General features: G+C 35.6%; 1 protein-coding gene across 2 annotated transcripts in view; it reads right to left on the reverse strand.

Annotated features, from left to right (window-relative positions):
- Positions 1–21,642, reverse strand: part of PALS1 (protein associated with LIN7 1, MAGUK p55 family member) — a 73,873-nt gene that overhangs the window by 31,152 nt on the left and 21,079 nt on the right. The window contains exons 2-3 of one of the 2 annotated variants that reach the window (XM_043920879.1): positions 18,515–18,594; positions 11,988–12,523 (exon numbers count right to left, since the gene is read on the reverse strand). In XM_043920879.1, coding sequence (XP_043776814.1) covers positions 11,988–12,354 — 367 coding nt within the window. In that variant the 5' untranslated portion in view covers positions 12,355–12,523; positions 18,515–18,594. The remainder of the gene's footprint in view (positions 1–11,987; positions 12,524–18,514; positions 18,595–21,642) is intronic. The other variant, XM_043920880.1, reaches the window with a different exon arrangement.

The raw sequence follows: 21,642 nt of genomic DNA on the forward strand, positions 1-21,642 counted from the left end.
GTAGCTGTAGTATTTTAAGATATACTTGGGAATAACTAAGGTACCCCAAACCCATTTTCTTCTATATTAAACAACCTTGATTGCTGTACTGAATTTTTGTGTCTGCATTACAGTTATTTTACTTCCTCCTTTGTGACAAATTCTTTTATTGCCCTTTTTCACTTCTGTGGTAAACACAGCATATAATTTTCACTTTTAGAATATTGTAAATAAATATATGTAAATATATGTAAATATCCCAAGGAAACAGGAAAGGTAAGGTAGGATAATCTAAACTAGGAATGGCTTAATGAGAGATAAAACTAGAGATCACTGACCTTATTTCAGGAGATCAGATAATAGTTGAGATGCCGAGATTTTGCATGGACAGGAAATAGGCGATTTTTGTGGTTAGTCCAAAAGGGATGATTGCTTTCAAGTTCTAAGAAATGAGTAGCCTTCTCATGTTGATAGGAACTCAGGTAAGGAATACAGTTCCAGAGAAAGATAAAATCTGGTCAATCTGTCCAAATTGTGCTCATACTGAGGAATTCAAAGACATAAAGACCATCCACAACAGTTTAAATCCAGGATAAAAAAATTACAGGGTCAAACTGGAAATGTCTTTCTCTCAGGAAGCCAGGGACCAATATAAGATCTATAGGGATAGGACAGATCTTACTTTACTCAAGTAAAGGCTTTTGGGAGAACTTAAGAACTATGCCATGTGCTAGAAATTACCGATTTAACTGGATTTGGGGTTCAAATTTTCAAGGTTATCATCAAGACCAATTTAATCTTGTTAATTATTATCCTTTACAATTCCACTAACCTTTATGAAGTCCTACTCACACTTTTTGTTAATTAGTTAAAACTGTTTTCACTGAAATTATCCCTTTTTAGAAATTATCTCCAGACTTAGTACAATAGTCAATGTTGCCAGACTACATTGAGATCACTTGCACTTAAGCTCAGCTTTTACAACAGAATATCACCAACCATTATTGAAAAACTACAAATATGTGTTGTTGTTGTTCAGTTACTAAGTCATGTCTGACTCTTTGCAACCTCGTGGACTATAGCACACCAGGCTCTTCTGTTCCCCACTGTCTCCTGGAAATTCACGTCCGTTAAGTTGGTGATGCTATCTAACCATCTGATCCTCTGCCACCCCTTTCTCCTCCTGCCTTCAATCTTCTCCAGCATCAGGGTCTTTCCCAATGAGTTGGCTCTTTACATCAGGTGGCCTGATACAAATTTGGCCTGAATTTCACATTGGTCACTGCCAATATTGAACAGAAAGGTATAGAACAATATCTATATTACAGGGATAAATACATATATTTTAATCCTCCTAAAATCTGACAAATTTTTCCCAATTTAGAAAAATCACCAAAACCTGAGACATACATAGTTCAGATCAAATCTCTTCAGATGGAGAAAATGAAGTCACACACAAAAATGGCACCTGGGTGAAGAAATATTTTTCTTGGACTTCCAATAAAATGCTTTTCCTGCCATGCCAAGGGATTTTAAAAAGATAAACATTATTATTATTATTATTTAGATTTTAGGGCTTGATTGTGATATGTCATTTATCTGCTTTAGAAAAGCTGACCTGAGATGTCTTTCCACCTAATACAGAATCATGTAATGTACAATGACTAGCATTTAGAGGTGCTTACATATTCTACTTTACCATGTATCTATAGACAGAATTTCTTCTAATTAACTGTGTTTGTATATGTTCACACATATAATGCACCCCCAAATGCTACTTTACCAATACTGTTGCATTTATTTCTGCTATTTTAACCTAGTGTCTTGTGCTTTAAGTATTTTCTCAGAATATTTTATTTCAATTCTAACACAATCACAATAATATGCTAGATAGTACATTGGGAAGGTTCAGCAAAAGAAACCAAAACTGCAACCTGTGAATGTAGAGCCCATGTAGCTTTTTGAGAAATATTGTAAAAACATCTTTGATTGTGCAGTACCAACCTGGGTAACTAAGTTAGACAGCAAATTTGGTAAGTGTGATTTATGTGGACAGCTTTCAGATAAACCCCATATCTGCTTTCATGCCAATTTAGCTGGCAAAGTTTCCAGACTGTATTCTTAGGCAGGAGAGCTTCCTCACGTATACTCATGCTTCAGGTTCAAGTAAACTTCCATTAAAAATGTTTAATGAATAAACAGAACAAATTGTTACCAAACACTCAGAAGTTTTTAAGACTTCATTATAAATAGCTTGACAGAAGATATGAACTAAACCATATGCAGTTAAAAATATCTAAGAGAAAATATGAAACACTAAATGATAAAAACTTATTTATAAAGAAACATTAATTTCATCAGTTTATAAATTTAACAGACATTAAAAATTATGCTGCCTCTGTCCAATAAAGTTTTAAAGTCACATAGAAAGCAACAAATATCTATCTATATACCATTAGTCTTAAAATATTGATTATAATGAATTTTATTAGAAAATTCTGAATGGACTTCTGATAAAGGGTCTTTTCTTTGATATTAAGTATGACGTCATAATGAAAAATAATTGTTAGCAATATCTACTCAGGGATTCTCATTTTTGACACATTCATTCTAGTTTCATAAAAAAATTATTAATTTAGAAAGGTATTTTGTTGTAGGTTTAAAAAACCTTGTTTTTATATGGTGTATCTTCATGTTACGCAAGAACAGCACATTTTCTACACACTTTAAGAAACGTTCCACTGTCTGATGTAGTAATTAGATTATATGATACTTACACAAAAACCACTTGTTATCTGAAATTCTGAGCAATTCTAGAGGAAATATGAAAAATCTAATCAGATGCAGCTAAATCCATCCTGTCAAATACGTAGCTACTTCTACAATGATGATGAAGATAGACAACATAGGACAGACTATAGAGAGAAGGGAGATCTCCCCATATACAGATCAGAGGCTCCCTTCCCCATTCCCACACACAATAAGCACGAAGAAAAAGAACCACACGGTTCTTTACACAGAGAAGTAGAGACATAAATGGAGAATTACAGGGCTACTGAGAAAAAAACAACACAACTGTAGAGTAGAGAGTAAGCAAAGAAGGGAGTACTGAGGCAGAGCAGTACTCAGAACAAGGCAGGAGAGCGGTCAGACAGAAACGGGGACACTGTGCAGAGGGGAAGACAAACGCAGACATAACAAATCTGGCTCTGGTGATAAATTCTAGTTTGTAAAAACTTCCCTGCAAGCAAGTGCTTTATTCTAGTTCAGATTCCTTGTCCTGCAGTCTAATCCATTCCTCTTATTTGATGTTCCATAAACACTGTTTGTATCATCTGCTCTAACGCTTCATACAATAGCTAAATCTTGATCATTGAAAGAAAAGGTATATTATCTAAAAGTAATAAAAATCACTGACATTTGGTTTGGGGATAATTAATCACCTAAATACACACACAGAAGTCCATAAATCCATCCCCTGAATGCTCCCTTTCCTCTTGGCCCTCTCCTGACCACCTAAAATGAAACAGAATGAAGACTCTAAAATAGCTAACAGAAAGAAAACACCAAGAGTTGCTCTATCTGAAAATTCTACCCTCAGATTCCCAAGACTGGAGAATTGTTTGGCTGTAAGGGTAAACAATAAATTACTCAAGGAAGCTAAGGAATCTCCATTTCTGAAGATCTTTTATTTTTTTCCCAATTATTTTTATTAGTTGGAGGCTAATTACTTTATGAAGATCTTTTAAAAGCAGTGGAGATAACCATCTCCCCGGGATTAGTTTTGTTATCTTCACTTATTGCTACCATTTACCTCACATGAAAATAGATTCTAGAGACCTATTCTAGCATTAAGATTCTTCCACCAATTCTTTTAACCTATCCTTAGAAACTTCTATATTTCAACCAACTTCATGACTTCTTCCTAAGAACTTTTACTAAAGATTTCTTTTCTCCTAAACTGTATAGTCAAACTGACTATTCAGGTGAGGAACTTAATAGTATAGAGGATGAGGAAATTATGGGGCTTCCCTGGTGGCTCAGTGGTAATGAATCTGCCTGCCAATACAGGAGACAATGGGTTCCATCCCTGGGTCGGTAAGATCTCCTGGAGAAGGAAATGGAAACCCACTTCAGTATTCTTGCCTGGGAAATCCCACAGACAAGAGGAGCCTGGCGGGCTACAGTCTACAGGGTTGGAAAAGAGCCAGATACAACTTAGTTACTAAACAACAACAAATGAAGAAATTATACCAGTTTCCAGTACATCTATCCACTGAATTGAAATTAGAACTTCCACTTAGGAAATCCTTGCTTAATTAGGATGGGTAGTCTTTCCTTTTTCTTCTTAAATTTAAGGAAATAAAATTCAGATCACTGAGCTTTGATTTTCAGTGGACTAGGTTAAAATGCATTTATTAAAAATAATCAGAAGCTCATGAAAGACCCTAAACAATAAGTAATCATTAACACATTGGGTTACAAATTAAAAACAAATTCTATACAAGTATACAAGCAAAGACAGTTGAGAGAGAAGACAGAGCAAACATCTTAGCTCCAAATATAGGACAATGGAGAAATACCACTGAAATGATTACTGCTCAATCAGGTACAAAAACTTCATGATTTTTCTCTGGACAAAACTGTAATGAATTTGGTGAGCAAGAAAAAGAACTAAATTTGAGGTCAGAATATCTGGGTCCTGGTTATGGCTTAGATTACTTATTAGCTGCAATATATGTCACGGGAAAATCCATTTCAAATCTCTGGGCCTCTCTAAACATGACTGGGTTTGACTTGGACATTATTTCACAAACTTCTGTTAGCGATCCATTAAAAATGTATATTCTTTAATAGCAAATGAAACAACTGACAAAGAATTCATCTCCAAAATATACAAGCAGCTCATGTAGCTCAATACCAGAAAAATGAACCACCCAATCAAAAAGTGGGCAGAAGACCTAAACAGACATTTCTCCAAAGAAGACATACAGATGGCTAATAAACACATCAAAAGATGCTCAACACCACACATTATTAGAGAAACGCAAATCAAAACCACAATAAGGTATCATCATCTCACATGGTTAGAAGAGCCATCATCAAAAAGTCTACAAACAATAAATGCTGGCGAGGGTGTGAAGAAAAGGGAACCCTCTAACACCGTTGGTGGGAATGCAAACTAATACAACCACTATGGAGAACAGTATGGAAATTCCTTAAAAAACTAGGAATAAAACTACAACACAACCCAGCAATCCCACTATTGGGCATATACCCTGAGGAAACCGGAACTGAAAAACGCACATGTACCCCAGTGTTCAATGCAGCACTATTTATAACAGCAAGGACATGGAAGCAACCTAGATGTTCATTGACAGATGAATGGATAAGGAAGTTGTGGTACATATACATAATGGAATATTGCTCAGCTATAAAAGGGATGCAATTGAGTCAGTTCTAATGATGTGGATGAACCTAGAGCCTATTATACAGAGTGAAGTGAGTCAGAAAGAGAAAGACAAATACCATATATTAATGCGTATATATGGAATCCAGAAAGATTGTACCAATGATCCTGCATGCAGGGCAGCAAAGGAAACATAAAGAACAGACTTTTGGACTCAGTGGGAGAAGAAAAGGGTGGGATGATTTGAGAGAACAGCATTGAAACATATACATTGCCATATGTAAAACAGATAACCAGGGCAAGTTTAATGTATGACACAGGGCACCCAAAGCCAGTGCTCTGTGACAACCTAGAGGGATAGGGTAGACAGGGAAGTGGGAGGGGGAGTTCAGGATACAGGGGACATACATATACCTATGGCTGATTCATACTGATATATGGCAGAAAGCATCATAATATTGTAATTATCCTCCAATTAAAATAAATAAATTTTAAAAAAAGAAAAATGTGTATTTATCTTTCAACCCAGTATGTATATCCCTATTTGAAATAGATTTATGAATACTTTAGTGCAACATAATATACGTTAATATTATCTATTTTATTCCAGTTCTTTAAAAACTTACTGGCTAGCAGGATGGCTAAAATTAAAAAGATATATAATAATAAGTAGAAGTGAGACTGCAGAGAAACTGGAACTCCCACATGCTGCTGGTGAAAAGGTAAAATAATGCAGGTACTGGGAAGATATAGCAGTTCCTCAGTAAGTTAAATAAAATTACCATTTGATCCAGCAATTTCATTCCTAGGTATATATCCCAAAGAACTGAAAACAGGTATTTAAACAAAAACTTATACATGAATATTCATAACAGCATTATTCATAACAGATGAAAGGTAAAACAACCTAAATGTTCCACCAGCCAGATGAATGGATTAAACAAAACATGGTTATTTCCATACAGTGCAATATTATCCAGCCATAAAAAGCAATGAAATCCACAACACAGATGAACCCTGAAGACATGCTATGTGAAAAGAAACCAGTCACAAAAGCCACATACTGCATGATTCAGTTAGATGAAATATTCCAAATAAACAAGTACATAGAAAGTAGATTAGGGTGGTCAGGAGTTAGGGGGAGAAGAGAATAGGAAGTAAATGCTAATGGGCCCAGAGTTTCTATCTGAGGTAATAAAAACACTCTGTATAATGGTGATGCCTGCACAATCTTGTGCATATACTAAAAACTCATAAATTGTACACTTAAAAGAGAGAATTTTATGGTATTATGATTTAATTCTTAATAAAGCTGTTATTTAAAAAATGAAATAAAAAATTACTGGATAAAATCCACAAGCTAATTTCTTGGACTAAAAAGTTAGATGATCTCTGGTGGCTTCTACTTCTTCTAAGTTAAATTTTAATCAAACTTACAATGTACAATATGCTTTTATATACATTCTTTCTTTTCACTTGGTCGTCAAGAAAATACAGAAACTGAGACCCAGGAAACTGAAGTAACTTGTCAAAGATCAATAGCAAGTGACGGTAAAAAGTATTTAAACTCTACATTTGACTCCAGGTATCCCCGCACTTTGAAAATGCAATGATGTCGCGCATCTCTGAGCATACACTCATGCAAGTCTTTGCTAGGGTGAAAAAGTTAAAACCTATTAGTACCTGTATTAACAGGTGGAATGAAGTTTTGACACATCGTGTCAAAGACCAAGCGGTAGAGCAGTTAATTTTTTTCTGTAGAATTATGCATATTTAATAACCAAACATTGTATTACTATACACATATGCTAATGAACTTTTTAATGTTTATTTTAGATTAGCACTAATCTTAGCAATATGAACAAATCAAAAAAATCATCAAACACTCCCAACAGTTTAAATATTAAGGTTAATACCAATAGGTTTAATCCTTTCACTTTCAGAAAAAACGTCCCTCAAAGGATGGCTAATAAAGATTGGAAATATTTATAGAAGTTGAGCAAAAATTTAATAGCAAGAATAATTAACTTCTCAGAAATAGTACGACACAAAGTTTATTGGCACTGGAGTTTTTTTTGTTGACTTTAAACTTTTAAATAAACTTTATTTTAAAAGCCAATCAAAAGAAAGTTTATCACAATCCAGCACAATTCTAGTATATCCCATGATCAACCAAAAGTCAAATAACATCAGAGAAATGTGAAGAAATATTTTACTTTATAACATCAAATACAAGAATACTATGGACTTATTATGAATAGTTTGAATATGCAGAGACACCTGGCAAAAATATGTAGGTACTAAAAGACTGAAATACAGTATTATTATCATAAACATATTTTATTTATCCTAGTTTTCTTCCCCTCAGTGTGTGTGTGTGTGTTTAATTTTTTCTTATCACTAACAGCATCTGGTGAAAACTAGAAAGCCCTTAATCACAAATCTCAAGACTCTTCTCATCAGCCACAAAACCTACAGCCTGCTGTGGGTGTGTGTTGAGTGGGTGTGTGTGTGTCTCGTAAGATCTCTTCACAAATGTGATAATTCGAGTTATGTCTATGATAGACAGCGATGTTTCCTAGTTATTCCCTTTAAACAGTCTGTCTACTGTATTTACTTGTCAACAGTTCTGACCCAAAATCAGTTATCCGTGATTACAAAAAATGAACGCAACAATGAAAGCTGTAAAGACGTCTGTGGATGACCCTGTTCTCCCCCACTCTACTCTCACCCACACTCTGCTCCCCTGTCCTCCCCACTCTACCCTCACCCACACTCTGCTCCCCTGTCCTCCCCACTCTACCCTCACCCACACTCTGCTCCCCCGTCCTCCCCACTCTACCCTCCCCCACACTCTGCTCCCCCGTCCTCCCCACTCTACCCTCACCCACACTCTGCTCCCCCGTCCTCCCCACTCTACCCTCACCCACACTCTGCTCCCCCGTCCTCCCCACTCTACCCTCACCCACACTCTGCTCCCCCGTCCTCCCCACTCTACCCTCACCCACACTCTGCTCCCCCGTCCTCCCCACTCTACCCTCACCCACACTCTGCTCCCCTGTCCTCCCCACTCTACCCTCACCCACACTCTGCTCCCCTGTCCTCCCCACTCTACCCTCACCCACACTCTGCTCCCCTGTCCTCCCCACTCTACCCTCACCCACACTCTGCTCCCCCGTCCTCCCCACTCTACCCTCACCCACACTCTGCTCCCCCGTCCTCCCCACTCTACCCTCACCCACACTCTGCTCCCCTGTCCTCCCCACTCTACCCTCACCCACACTCTGCTCTTTTCTCAGGACTTTTCTCACAAGGTGGTTTCTATGTTTAGTTATAAAAGAGAACAAGACAGTGGTATTTCATTCATAGGAAGTTTTAACAACTCATGCCAATTTTAAGGAAGGCTCAATGTATCAAAATTCTTATAATTCATGCTAGTAATATTAATTATTCATTTAAACTTCCCACATCACCATTTTCTAATTTTCAATAAGATTCTAATGGCTTTTACACAAGAAAATTCAGTTCATCCTTTCCAAATATTTTCTATCAATCCATCCCTTCACGTTTAATATTATACACTGCCAAATTTATAAATACTTTTTAAAAATCACCACCCAGACAATTAAAGTATCCAATCATTTCAATCACGTTTTCAATTCTTTAAGAAAAATTTCTTCTACTCACAGATAAATGACGATGTATCATTTGGAAACTGAAGGCTCCCTTTCAGAGAAATATTATCAGTTGCTCCATCCTTGCCTCATTTAAAACAAGGTTGCTGTTTCTGGTTGTGAAAAAAGCTGAGAAGTTGTCTCCTGGCATGTGCGAATTAATCTAAACACTGGCAGGGAGACTCATACAACTTTAGGGAGTACTGTTGTAGTTTGATGTGTTAGCAAATTACAAACAGGAAAAAAATGTCTGGTACAAAGCTATTATACTTCATTTTAAAGTGAAAACTTAAACTGAGTACATCCAAAAACTGAAGATTTGACTGACAAAAACAACTTTATAACTTACGGTAACTTTTCATGTTTCCTACAAATAACACATTTATGTTGAGTACATTAAAATTAAATCTATCACTCATTTCTCAAAACACGAAAAGTGAAAAAAAAGTAAAGTCGCTCAGTCATGTCCGACTCTTAGCGACCCCATGGACTGCAGCCTACTAGGCTCCTTCATCCATGGGATTTTCCAGGCAAGAGTACTGGAGTGGGGTGCCATTGCCTTCTCCAATCAAGAAACATTCTCCTTATCCAAGAAATTACTTACAGACAGCTGGTACTAAATTCCAAATTACTTTAAAATAAATTATGCAAAACAGCCTTAAGTTAAAGGATTACACAAAGATAATTTTTAAAACCACAGTGGGTTGCAAGTCGGAAGAAAATATAGTTGTCCTTTAACTACACCTGTAGAAAAACAAACCAAGCAACAGGTCTTCAATTTTCTGTGGTCAGGCAAGAAAATAAATAAAAATTCCACAAGTGAATTCTGTTTCTTCATGGAGATCACATGAGTCTTGTCTACTACATGGACATTTATGCCTAAGTTAATTAAAGTAAATGGACAAATACATTAATCTCAAAGAAATTTAAATAGAAACCCAGAAGACTCAAACAAGGCTTGGGTTGGATATATTACAATGTAAGTTTTCTCCAAGTCATAGAGACTATTTAGAGAGTATTTTAATAAAAAATAACGAAGTGGTATGAGAAGATGCCAATAAAAGGCAATGAAATATTTTTACTCTAACAAAACTCTTAAGAAAAAACAGCATAAAATTCCTTCATATAAATGCATTTTTAAAATATGTAATCTTTCTGTTTTTACTATAATGCCTTTCATTACTACCATTTAGGCATTTTTTGCAGACTTCATTATGACTGAACATATCTATGATTTCTTAAACCACAGAAAAGCACTCACAACGCTTTCTATCAAGAAATATGAATCCTTTATAAAAGTATAGCAAAGAAAAAGTAGTTGTCATGATGTAGGAGAAATTGTTCTAGACTGCAGTTAGTATATATGGTAAACATATATATAAATATACAGTACATATGGTACTTTTACATACACAGTAAATAAGGTACTTTTCTAGATAGATAGATAGATAGATAGCATATGGTACATTTATATAAATGGTAACTCTGAGTAAGAAAGAAAAAGATGTTGCACTCTTGGTAGCCAAAGCTCTGGTCCAGTGAGTGAAGAACAGGCTGGATGTCAGTTTCCACTCAAACCCTTTGCTCTTTGCAGTATACCAACTGCATACCCACATCAGGCAAATTAAAACTTGGCCCTACTACTTAACATGGAGTCTTACACAAGTGATTTAACTGAGGTTCAATTTCTTTTTCTCCAAAATAGGTATTACAGGGCCCTGTAAACAGAGCTATTGTAGAAGTTACACAGAAAGGCCTTTGCTATAGCATCAAGTAAAGGATTCAATAAACACTTAAATAAATGGCAAAACAACAATGAAAACCCTCTCCTTCCAAAGTGAAGTATCTGTCTTTTCACATCTATAGTTATAAATCATTAAGAAATAAAAATATTTCCTTCGAGTTAGCCTGGTTTTAAAGGAACACAAGTTAATGTACACCACTGACACTAGTTCAGAGGTCTCTCTTTTGTGTGTAGAGAAAAAGAGCGCAGTAAGTTCAATGATAAAATACTTAAGTTTGGAAACACCCATTTGACATCAATCTCTCTTATAGATTCACAATGCCTATTAGCACTCTAAAGGCTACAAGAAGTACTGTACAAGAAGCTGTCTAACTTATTTAACCCCTGTTCTCAGAGTCTGATCACAGAATTCTTTCATCTCTACATCACGTGCGTGCATGCCAAGTTGCTTCAATCGTGCCCAACTCTGTGCAACTCTGTGGACGACAGCCCGCCGGGCTCCTCTGTCCACGGGATTCCCCAGGTAAGAATACTGCAGTGGGTTGCCATGCCCTCCTCCAGGGCCTCTTCTGGACCCAGGCATCGAACCTGTATTTCTTATGTCTCTTGCACTGGCAGGCCCAGGTTCTTTACCACTAGCACCACCTGGGAAGCCAATTAATACATCATAGCAGTAGTTTTTTGGTTTTCCTCACAAAATGAAATTTAGGAATAGTTAGTATAGGGACTTTAAAGCCATGTTTTATGTGTATTATGCTACAGAAATAACACCAAGTTTTTCTCATTAATAACTATTATTTCATAAACCTTATAGAAACCAGAAATTCAAAATCTGAAAATTTCTTTTCAGTAATTTTTATATAAAATTTGAGTTTGAAATGAAATGTGAATTTCAAGGCTTTAAGGGTCAGGCCTTCTATAGGAATTTTTACTTCAAAGATTAAATATAAAAATCATGTTATAGCATATATCCTGAACATTTAGGATACATGCTCCAGTTCTACATAGCTAACAGAAAATAAGTTTTATGGCCTATGTAAGAAAAAAACTGATCCTGGTATGAATTCAAATTGTTATTACTTACATTCTTTATATCACTCTTCCCTCCTATACACCTTTATGTTAAGGCAAGATAAACAACAGCAAAACATTTTCTAATTCTTCTACTGTTTTTACTTACCTAATATTTTCACAGCATAATGAGGACTTTCTAAGACAATTCCTTCCTCTGTATCAAATATAGGGTTATCTATTCCAGTTTTTGGAGGAATCTGGGCTAGTTTCTTAAGTCTCATGGAAGAATTAAGGTCAAGTTCTTGTTTTTTCCCTTCTTCCTCTCGCCTACGCCTCATGTCCTCCTGTTGTTGCCGAATACGTTCCAGCTGTGCACTTCGACGCACCGGCATCATCCTGGTGCCCAAATCTCCAGGGCAGTCAACAGCCATCTCTCGGTGCTTCTGATGTTCCTCTGGTGATGCAAGATCAACATTTTTTACTCCGTTGTCTGATTCCTCAGTAACATGCCCATTCATATGGGATGTTGTCATGGTTATCTATAAAAACCTGTACCACTCTTTATAAATCAATTTTTCCTATAAAGCCAATCTCTTGATTCTGTAGTATAAAATCCATGTTACTTCAAAAAACAAAACAAAACAAAAAAAAAACTTCTCACATCACATAATAATGCTATGAAAATGTATCCATGAAGGAAATCTAAGGGGAAAGACGGGGGGGAAAAAAAGTATAAGAATTACAATATAAAAGTAGAATTTACATTGTCTACTTCCAATCTCTATTGCTACACAATATAGAAAATATCTCAAAAATATATAATATTATTTTGCCATATAGATTAAATATTTTCCTTTCATTTACAGAACTGAGGAAATCAGGATGTTTCAAGAAAAAAGCTGTCTCAAGTATTTGAAGCATATTGCTTAATTTTACAGCTGAGGAAAATGAAATATTAGAAAGTTTAGCAAAGCAGAAAAATAGGAAAGTTCTGGGTACTAGTTTAGTAGAGAATAAGATATTTAAGGTATAAAAGTATTTTAATCTACCTTTATAGTTATCTTAACACAATATTCTACAGTCAATTAATATATACATGAGTCTGAAATCCCTTCCTGCTACTGCTGCTAAGTCGCTTCAGTCGTGTCCGACTCTGTGCGACCCCATAGACGGCAGCCCACCAGGCTCCCCTGTCCCTGGGATTCTCCAGGCAAGAACACTGGAGTAGGCTGCCATTTCCTTCTCCAATGCATGCATGCATGCTAAGTTGCTTCAGTCGTGTCCAACTCTGTGTGACCCCACGGACAGCAGCCCACCAGGCTCCCCTGTCCACAGGATCCTCCAGGCAGGAATACTGGAGTGGGTTACCATTTCCTTCTCCAGAAATTCCTTCCTAGTTAACTGCTAAAGAACATGGCATCCAGGAAGTTATGTTCTCAACTCACTTGAGATAAGGCAGCATTGTAGGGGACAATTCACTTTTTAAGAGTTTATGAAAAAGAAATTTTAATTGGCAACTGAGGTATCTACAAGATAAAACCACCTCTGTAAGATAAAACCACATCTACAAGATTAAAGTGAGAGAATGACTATGTTGGTTATCAGTCTTTATAACTGCTTACACTAAAAAAATTAGGGTTAATTCTTTATGAGGATTCACTTAGAGAAAATGGTATTATCTGCTACCACTCAAAAATGTTTTTAAGTCATACTGTACAGCAAATAAGAATATATTGGACTTGGAGACCAGAAAACTGTATTTTAATTCTGGATCTGCTACTTCCTCTAGTTTTATGATTTAAGACTAGTTTCTCTGAACCTCAGATTCCTTTGGAAAATTTATTCACAGAACTGTTCTGAGTTTCAAATGAAATAATGTATACAAGTTTTAGAACTAAAAAATACTTATATTTTTAGTAATTCTTAGTGTTAATATGATTCTATTTATTTTAAAAATCCAACATATTTTAGACAAGAAAAATATTTTACTGGATGACAGTGGCTTTTCATCAAGCCATTTCTTGGGCATAAATAGGCAGATTGTTTATATAAGTGTAAACCCACATACTAAGTCTAATTAGTCCTCTCTTGCTCAAGACTTTCAAAAATATTTACAATAATAACCTCCTTGAGTTGAGCTGCACTTCAGTTAATAGGTTAGAGAACATGCCAACAAAGCAAAAGCTGAGTTTTCAGACAATATTCCTAATGCCAGCCAATCTCCTTTCAAGCAAACCACTTGTCACAGACGGTTTAACACAAACCCACCCAGACTACTAGGAAAACCACCAGACCAACAATCAGGAAAATATTTAATAGGTGAAAGCTACATGAACCACAAAAATTACATCTTCACAAGAATTCTGGTAGATTTTTCTGTCTTCCATCCAAATTTTAGTTTCTCTATTTATGTGATCTACATATAAATACCTTATTTATCATTAACTTGCCTTCTTTTTCATTAAAAATGAGAGCTATCAGAATGTTAGATAATTCTTAAGTTTTGTAATATTGATTATTGTTTATTGGACACTATATTGATTATTGGATTATTATTGGATTATTGAATATTGGATTAATATTAACATTGGATTATTGAATATTGATTATTGGACACTAAGTCATGTCCAACTCTTGCATCCCATTGACTGTAGTCCACCAAGCTCCTCTGTCCATGGGATTTTCCAGGCAAGAATCCTGGAGTGGGTTGCCATTTCCTTCTCCAGGGGATCTTCTGGACCCAGGGACTGAACCCGTGTCTCCTGCATTAGCAGGTGGATTCTTTATGGCTGAGCCACTAGAGAAGCCCTGTAATACTGACCATATACAAATACAAATTTAACTTAATCAATATTTTCATTACAAGTAAACAGAAATTTATGTAGGAATCACTGTATTGCTGTATTTAACTTTAAAAAATTTAGGAGTATATATACTTCCAGAAAATTAAAACTTTCAACTTTTTCTATTTACAACATTTACAGGATATTAAAAATCAAACAACAGAATATTTTACTTATACATATGCTTATCTACAAAAATTATTTAAAATTAAAACTTAGCTTAAAAACTAAGGTTTATAAGACTGTATCCATATTCACTATATGAAATCATAATTATGCAAGAGAAATTAGGCCAGGTAATTTCAGTCAAAGTTCTAATGCTTGGACTATGATCCTGCTTGTCTACCTGGATCTAGTCTTTTACTCTCAGGAAAGTTTCTGCAACCTGATAACAATCCACTTAAATCTCCATTTTGGTCATTTCCCTTAGAGTGTTCATAGTCCATCAGAGAGACAGCAAAGAAAATGAATGATTATTCTTCCCAGTCAATTTCTCATTAGATTTTCAATTTGTTACAAATGGGTCATTCATGTCTTATTTTTATAAATTCCTTGGGCTTAACACAATACATGTCATATAGAAACTGTCCATCAGGTATCTGTTCAACTAAACTTAGAAATGTCATAAATTCATAGATGATGCATAGATGATGGACTCTAAAATTTAGTCTGTGATAAAGAGACACAGCAAATCTCACAACATAAGGACACTCTCTTCCAGCAGCATTAAAAAAAAAAAAAAAAAAATTAAAGATTAGCCAGATAGAACAATCTGTTCCAGGCAGAGGGACTCATAAGACCAAAAGGAAGGAAGAGCAAGAGAATGTGGCACCTGTATAAGTAGGAAAGAATGCAAAATGTCTGGATGGGACAATGGGAATATACCATACATGAACAATGATAAAACTAGAAAGGCAGGCAGGGGGCCAGATGGAAAAGGGTAACAGCTAAAGACTCCGACCTTTACCCTGAAAGTAGTAAGAATTATTGTTAAGATTTAAAGCAGGGGATAACATGATCACACTCACTTTTAGATAAATATCACTCTGGTAGAAGGCTACAGGATAGACTGAAGGGTGGCAATGAGACCAATTTGAGGGCAACTGTAAGAAATGGGGTCCTAAACTAAGACAGTTAGAATGAAAAAAGCTATATTAAAGAGATTATATAGGTTACAGAATTACTAAAACTTGGTGTTTATATTACATACAGCAGGGCAAAAAGACGAGAAGAAGGATGCAATAGCAGCAGTAGTAGTAGTAGTAGTATGAACAACTACATTTACTGAGCTCATATTCTATGCCATACACTACTGGAAGCACTTTACACAGTACTCACTCACTCAGTCCTTGCTACAACACTAAAAGTAGGTCCAAATATGCTATTTTATAAATGAGGAACGGGGACTGAAGTAGGCCTTGAGGACAGGATGAAAGAGTAAGAAAAGAGGCCATATGAACCAAAGACAGAAAAATATAAAGTTTGGGGAAAGCATAAACAAAGCTAGTTGAATTATAGCGGTCAGTTTGCACAAGAGAATACTGGCGGGAAAATTTGACTGGGTCCAACTTACAAAAAGTCTTAAATATAAGTCTTTAATCTCAAGGCAGTAAGAAAGCCATCAAAGATTGAAAAAAGAGGGGTGATTTTAACATAAATTTAATTGAGCACTTACCCCTGCTTGAGGTACTAAAGCTATAGAGACAGAATCCTGCCCATTAGTTTATCTACCAAAATTTCCCACAGGAATCTAGAAATTAATGTGTCCAGAACTAAACTTATATTTCCCTTTAATCTCTATACTCCTTGATCCTTTTCCTCCATTCTCAACTCTAATTAATGCCACTATATCTCCCCAGTTACCCAAGGCAGCACAGCATTTAAGAGTACAGGCTCTGGAACCAGACTGTCTAGCACCTAATCCTTGTCTACTTTTAAGCCTCAACTCACATACATTCTCCTCTGGATTTTCGTAGTTTTCCACATTGGATATGTGCCTCCTCTCAATCCCTATCACAACTTTGATCAAACTCAATTACAGCAGTCTGTATCTGTCTGTCTGCCCCACCAGACTAGAAACCTTTGGAAGTCAGGAATTATGCTGACTCATCTCTGGATCTGTGACACTGCCGACCTAGCAAACTGCAGGTTTCAGAATATGAACCAGGCAATATGATTTCATGGACGCTATCTTTGGGTTGTTAGGTGGACAGCAATGTCATTAACCAAGATGGAGAATTCAAGAGAAGGGAATTAGAGAGAGGAGGAGAAAAATCAAAGGGTATTACAGGTTTTGATTTAGACACAATTTCAAGGTGACTATATGTCATACAGGTAAATGATCTAATCAGCAGGGATCTGTCTTACTGATCTGTATAGTCCTGATAACTAGTAAGGGATAAACACATAATTAGGCATATGAATAAACTATTCCTATGTTCAGAACATCTGATGGCTTTCATATTGCCTAGAGAATAGAATCCAAACTCACAAGGTAAAATCCCAACTTTCTATCTTTTACTACTTCCCTGTGCAAGTCTTCTAAGTTAGCTTCTTCACTTGTGCCTGCCTATCCCACATCTTTCTCTTCCTGTCCAAACATCTTATGAACTAAGAAATAAGAACTGCTTCTCCTTTCATGTTCTACTTTCAAGATCTACCACAAGCCACTATTTCAAGAAAATTTTCCAGATCACCTCAATTAAATAATGATCTCACAGTACCAAAACTCCAAGACTTAATAATAATGCTCATGAGTTAATTCATGAGGTACAAGACAGATTCTTCCAGAATCAAAGAAACATTATGCTGTGTCCCATAGTTTTAAAATTAAAGATCATTATAATTTTTAAAGACAAACCACGAATATTCTAGCTCATTTATGCAGTCAACACATAAAAATAAACAATGAAAGAGTACCAATCCAAAGGAATTATACTCTCATTCTCAAAAAAGAAAAAACAGTCTTTTGTTTGACGATTTGGATTTGGAGGCAGGTAAATGACTGAACTAGAGAATTACCTCCTTGTATGTAAATAAAAGACTGCCTTATGCAGTTAATGTAGTTACAAGCTGCTGGCCGTAAAGAGTATCCCTCTCTTCTCTATCCTCTAATTATAAATTAATTGTTTCAAAAATGCCTTGAAGGCTCACATTTCAAATCCTCATCAGAATCCCAACTTATACATCCCACCTCGTGGGACTGGGGCGGGCGGGTCGCGGCGAGGGGGTGTAGAAAGAAAAAAATAAATAAGTAAAACAACTCTCTTTATGTATTCCACAAAAGAAGAAAATGAATTTTCAGGCTCACAGGCCAAAGCAATTTCAATGCTAACTTCAAACTAGCGAGAGAGAAAAAGGGCTCTGCTTATGTGAATTGAATACAGAAGAAGGGGGTAAAAAGAAGCTAAGTAAGTTTCAGTAAGTACAAATGATTGAGAATGGGGGGCCTGAAATAGCCTGAGGGATACAGGCCCACTGAAAACTCCATACCAAGAAACCAAGAAACAAAACCACTCGTATGAGAGCCAGGAAACCTGAACTGCTATAAGAAGATGAGTTCCTATATAATCAGTATCCTAACTTTTAGGCAGAGGGAAATGTAAAATATATACTTCATGGGTATAAACATACTTGGTCTACACTAGCATCTAGAACTCCAGATATTTTTTTTAATTCATCCTTCCTCCCCTTCTCCTAGGAGTAATGCCCTTTGACCAGCAGCTGGAAAGTCTCATTTTAAGTGATCAGCATTCCTCTGACATTCTCAGAAGTTGCACTATTTGTTTCCATAGAAACAGCTTTGTCAGCTAACACAAAATTCAGGCCAAGAATAGTGAAAAGAACTTACATTATGCAAATCGGAAAGTTCTTGTCGACTATCTTCTTAGTTCTTTTCTGATTTTTTCACAAAACTCAGACTTTCTTACTCTGTAAAAAGAAAAGAGACAATCAAGTGTAAAAGTCTGCAGAATCTTTTAGAGAGAGGGAAAGGACAGAAAAATTAATTCAATATGATATCCAATTCTGTTTCCAGATAACTAGGATTTCTCAGTATAAAGCAATAAAAATGCACACACACCCATCACTAATGAACATCAATTAAAATCTATGTAAATTACCTGAAGTCAATGATGAGAAAGAAAAAGGGCATGACCCTTCTGTAGATTATTTTTAGTGACTTTTTTTTTATCTCTAGGTAAGGCTCAAACAAAAATGCAGTTTAAGGGATTTCTTTCTCTGTTTTAACTACAACTTCTGGATCAATTTTAAACTTTATAAATGGTTTCATAAGGCCAAGAAAATGAGAAGTTTAGGATCCAAAAAGAATTTGACAGAAAGGAACCACAGTTAATTCAGAGGGGGAAATGTTAACGCCACATTGAAGACCAAGACAGAGGATTCTATCCTAATGGAAGATTATATTTTGATAGGATAACATAGAACAAAAAGCCAATACACAGTAAGATGACTTCAGAGAAAGGAGTACAGAGAAAGTAAAATTGGGTTATGTAATAGACATGTTTGGAATGATGTTTGGAAGGTGCAACATTAGATAAGATGGTCAGGAAAGGTCTATTTTAGGAAGCGATAACTCAGCTGAGACTTGAATGACCAAAAAAAAAAAAAAAGTCAGCTGTGGGAATATCCAGAAATAAAAGGTTCCAAGTTGAGGGAACAGAAAGTACATTTTTACATGGATGTCATCAGGAATCTCAATTTCAATATATCCTAAACTGACCTCAACTTCTTCCCTACTATTGTTAATTATATGACTATCTCCAAGATGTTCTAATCAGTTGCCAAGATCTGTTGATTCCACAAGGTTTTCAGAATCCACTGAAGAGTGGCAGAATATGCCACCCCCAAATATGCCACTAAAAGATACTGTTACGAAAATGAAAAGGCAAGCTATAAAAAAAACAAGAAATACTTGCAAAATATTTATATTCACTATAAATACTCTTACAACTCTGCGAGTCAAATGATGTAATTGTTTAAAAGAGGCAAAAGATTTGACCACCAAAGACATACAAACAGTAACAACAAACATTTGGAAAAATATTCAACATCATTAGTTACGCCAATAAAACCACAATGAGATACTGGCATAGGATAGACAGAAATCAATGGAACAGAATTTAAGAGACCAGAATAATCTCCAACATTTACAGGCAATTCAACAAGAGTACCAAGACAAATTAAATGGGGGGAAGAAAACATTAAAAAAATGGTCTCTTAATAACACTAGGAAAACTAGATATCCAGACATCCACATGCAAAAGAATTAATTGGACTCTTACCTTATACCATATACAAAAATTAACTCAAAATGGGTCAAAAACACACACATAAGAACTCTATAAAACTTAATTTAGGCATAAATCTTCATGACCTTGATTAGGCAATGGTTTCTTAAGACAAATCAAAAGTACAAGCAACAAAAGGAAAACAGATAAATTAGATTTCATCAAAATTTAAAACCTCGTGCTTCAAAGGACACCATGAAGAATGTGAACAATGTGTACACAAAAGGAGAAAATATTTGCAAATCATTTATTTGATTCAGGACTTTTATCTGGAATATATAACAAACACAACTCTATAGTAAAAAGACTGTCTGATTTTAAAGTGGGAAGAGCCCCTGAATAGACAGTTCTCCAAAGAAGATATACAAATGGCTTTATTAAATGTATGCATAAAAAGATATTCAACATTACTAGTCATCAGAGAAAAGGAAATCAAAACCATGAGACACCAAAACACCCACTAGGATGGCTAAAATTTAAAAAAAAAAGAAGTGCTAAAACTCATACACTTCTGTTGGGAATGTCAAATGCAACAGTTACACTATAAAACAGTCTGGCAATTTCTCTTAAAAATTTTTTTTTTTTTTTATTTTTAGAGAGAACATTTTTATTGAAACAGAATCAGAAATTTGACAATTTGGCTAGAAATTGTTATGATTCTTGCTGGCATATATTGTTATTAAAGGAATTTATTAAAAATAGTGAAAGTGTTTATTAGGTACATCAAATACAATAATATTGACAAGAAGACATCAAAAATGTCATTCCACCATGTTGAAGATTAAAATTAAACAATATATACCAGCAAACAAAATAAAGCATGAGTGATAGTCACTCAGTTGTATCCGACTCTGTGATCTCATGGACTATAGCCTGCCAGGGTCTCCGTCCATGGAATTGTCCAGGCAAGAGCACTGGAGTGGGTTGCCATTTCCTTCTCCTGGCAATTTCTCAAAAGGCTAAACATAAAGCAATTCCACTTCCAGGTATACAACCAAGAGAAATGAAATATATGGTCATACGAAAACCCTGTACAAAAATGTTTACAGCAGTATTAATACCCAAAAGTAGAGAAAAAAAATCCAAATGCCCATCAACTGATAAATGGATAGTGTATCCAAAATGAAGTATTACTGAGCAATAAAAAGTACTGATACATGCTACAACACTGATGAACTCTGAAAACAGAAGTGAAAGAAGCCAGTCAGAAAGGACCAAGGACTATATGATTTCATTTATGAAATATCTAGAATAGGCAAATCTAGAGAGACAGAAAGTAGATTAGTGACTGCCGAGAGCTGGTGTGTGTGTGTGAGATGGGAGAGAATGGCTAAGGGATGCAGGTTTCTTTCGAGGGGTGATGAAAATGTTCTAGAACTGACTGTGGTAATGATCACAGAATTCTGAATATATGCAAAGCCAATGAACTGCACACTTGAATTGGATGAATTATATATACATGGTATCCAAATCATAGCTCAATAAAGCTGTTAAATAATACAATGAAATACCATTACAAATAGGACTTCCCTGGAAGCTCAAGTTGGTAAAGAATCTGCCTGCAGTGCAGGAGATCCAGGTTCAATCCCGCGGTTGGAAAGATCTCCTGGAGAAGGAAATGGCTCCAGTAACCACTGGAGTGGTTACTCCAGTACTGTTACCTGGAAAA

The sequence above is a fragment of the Cervus elaphus genome, chromosome 12, assembly GCF_910594005.1.
Source record: "Cervus elaphus chromosome 12, mCerEla1.1, whole genome shotgun sequence".
Lineage (NCBI taxonomy): Eukaryota > Metazoa > Chordata > Mammalia > Artiodactyla > Cervidae > Cervus > Cervus elaphus.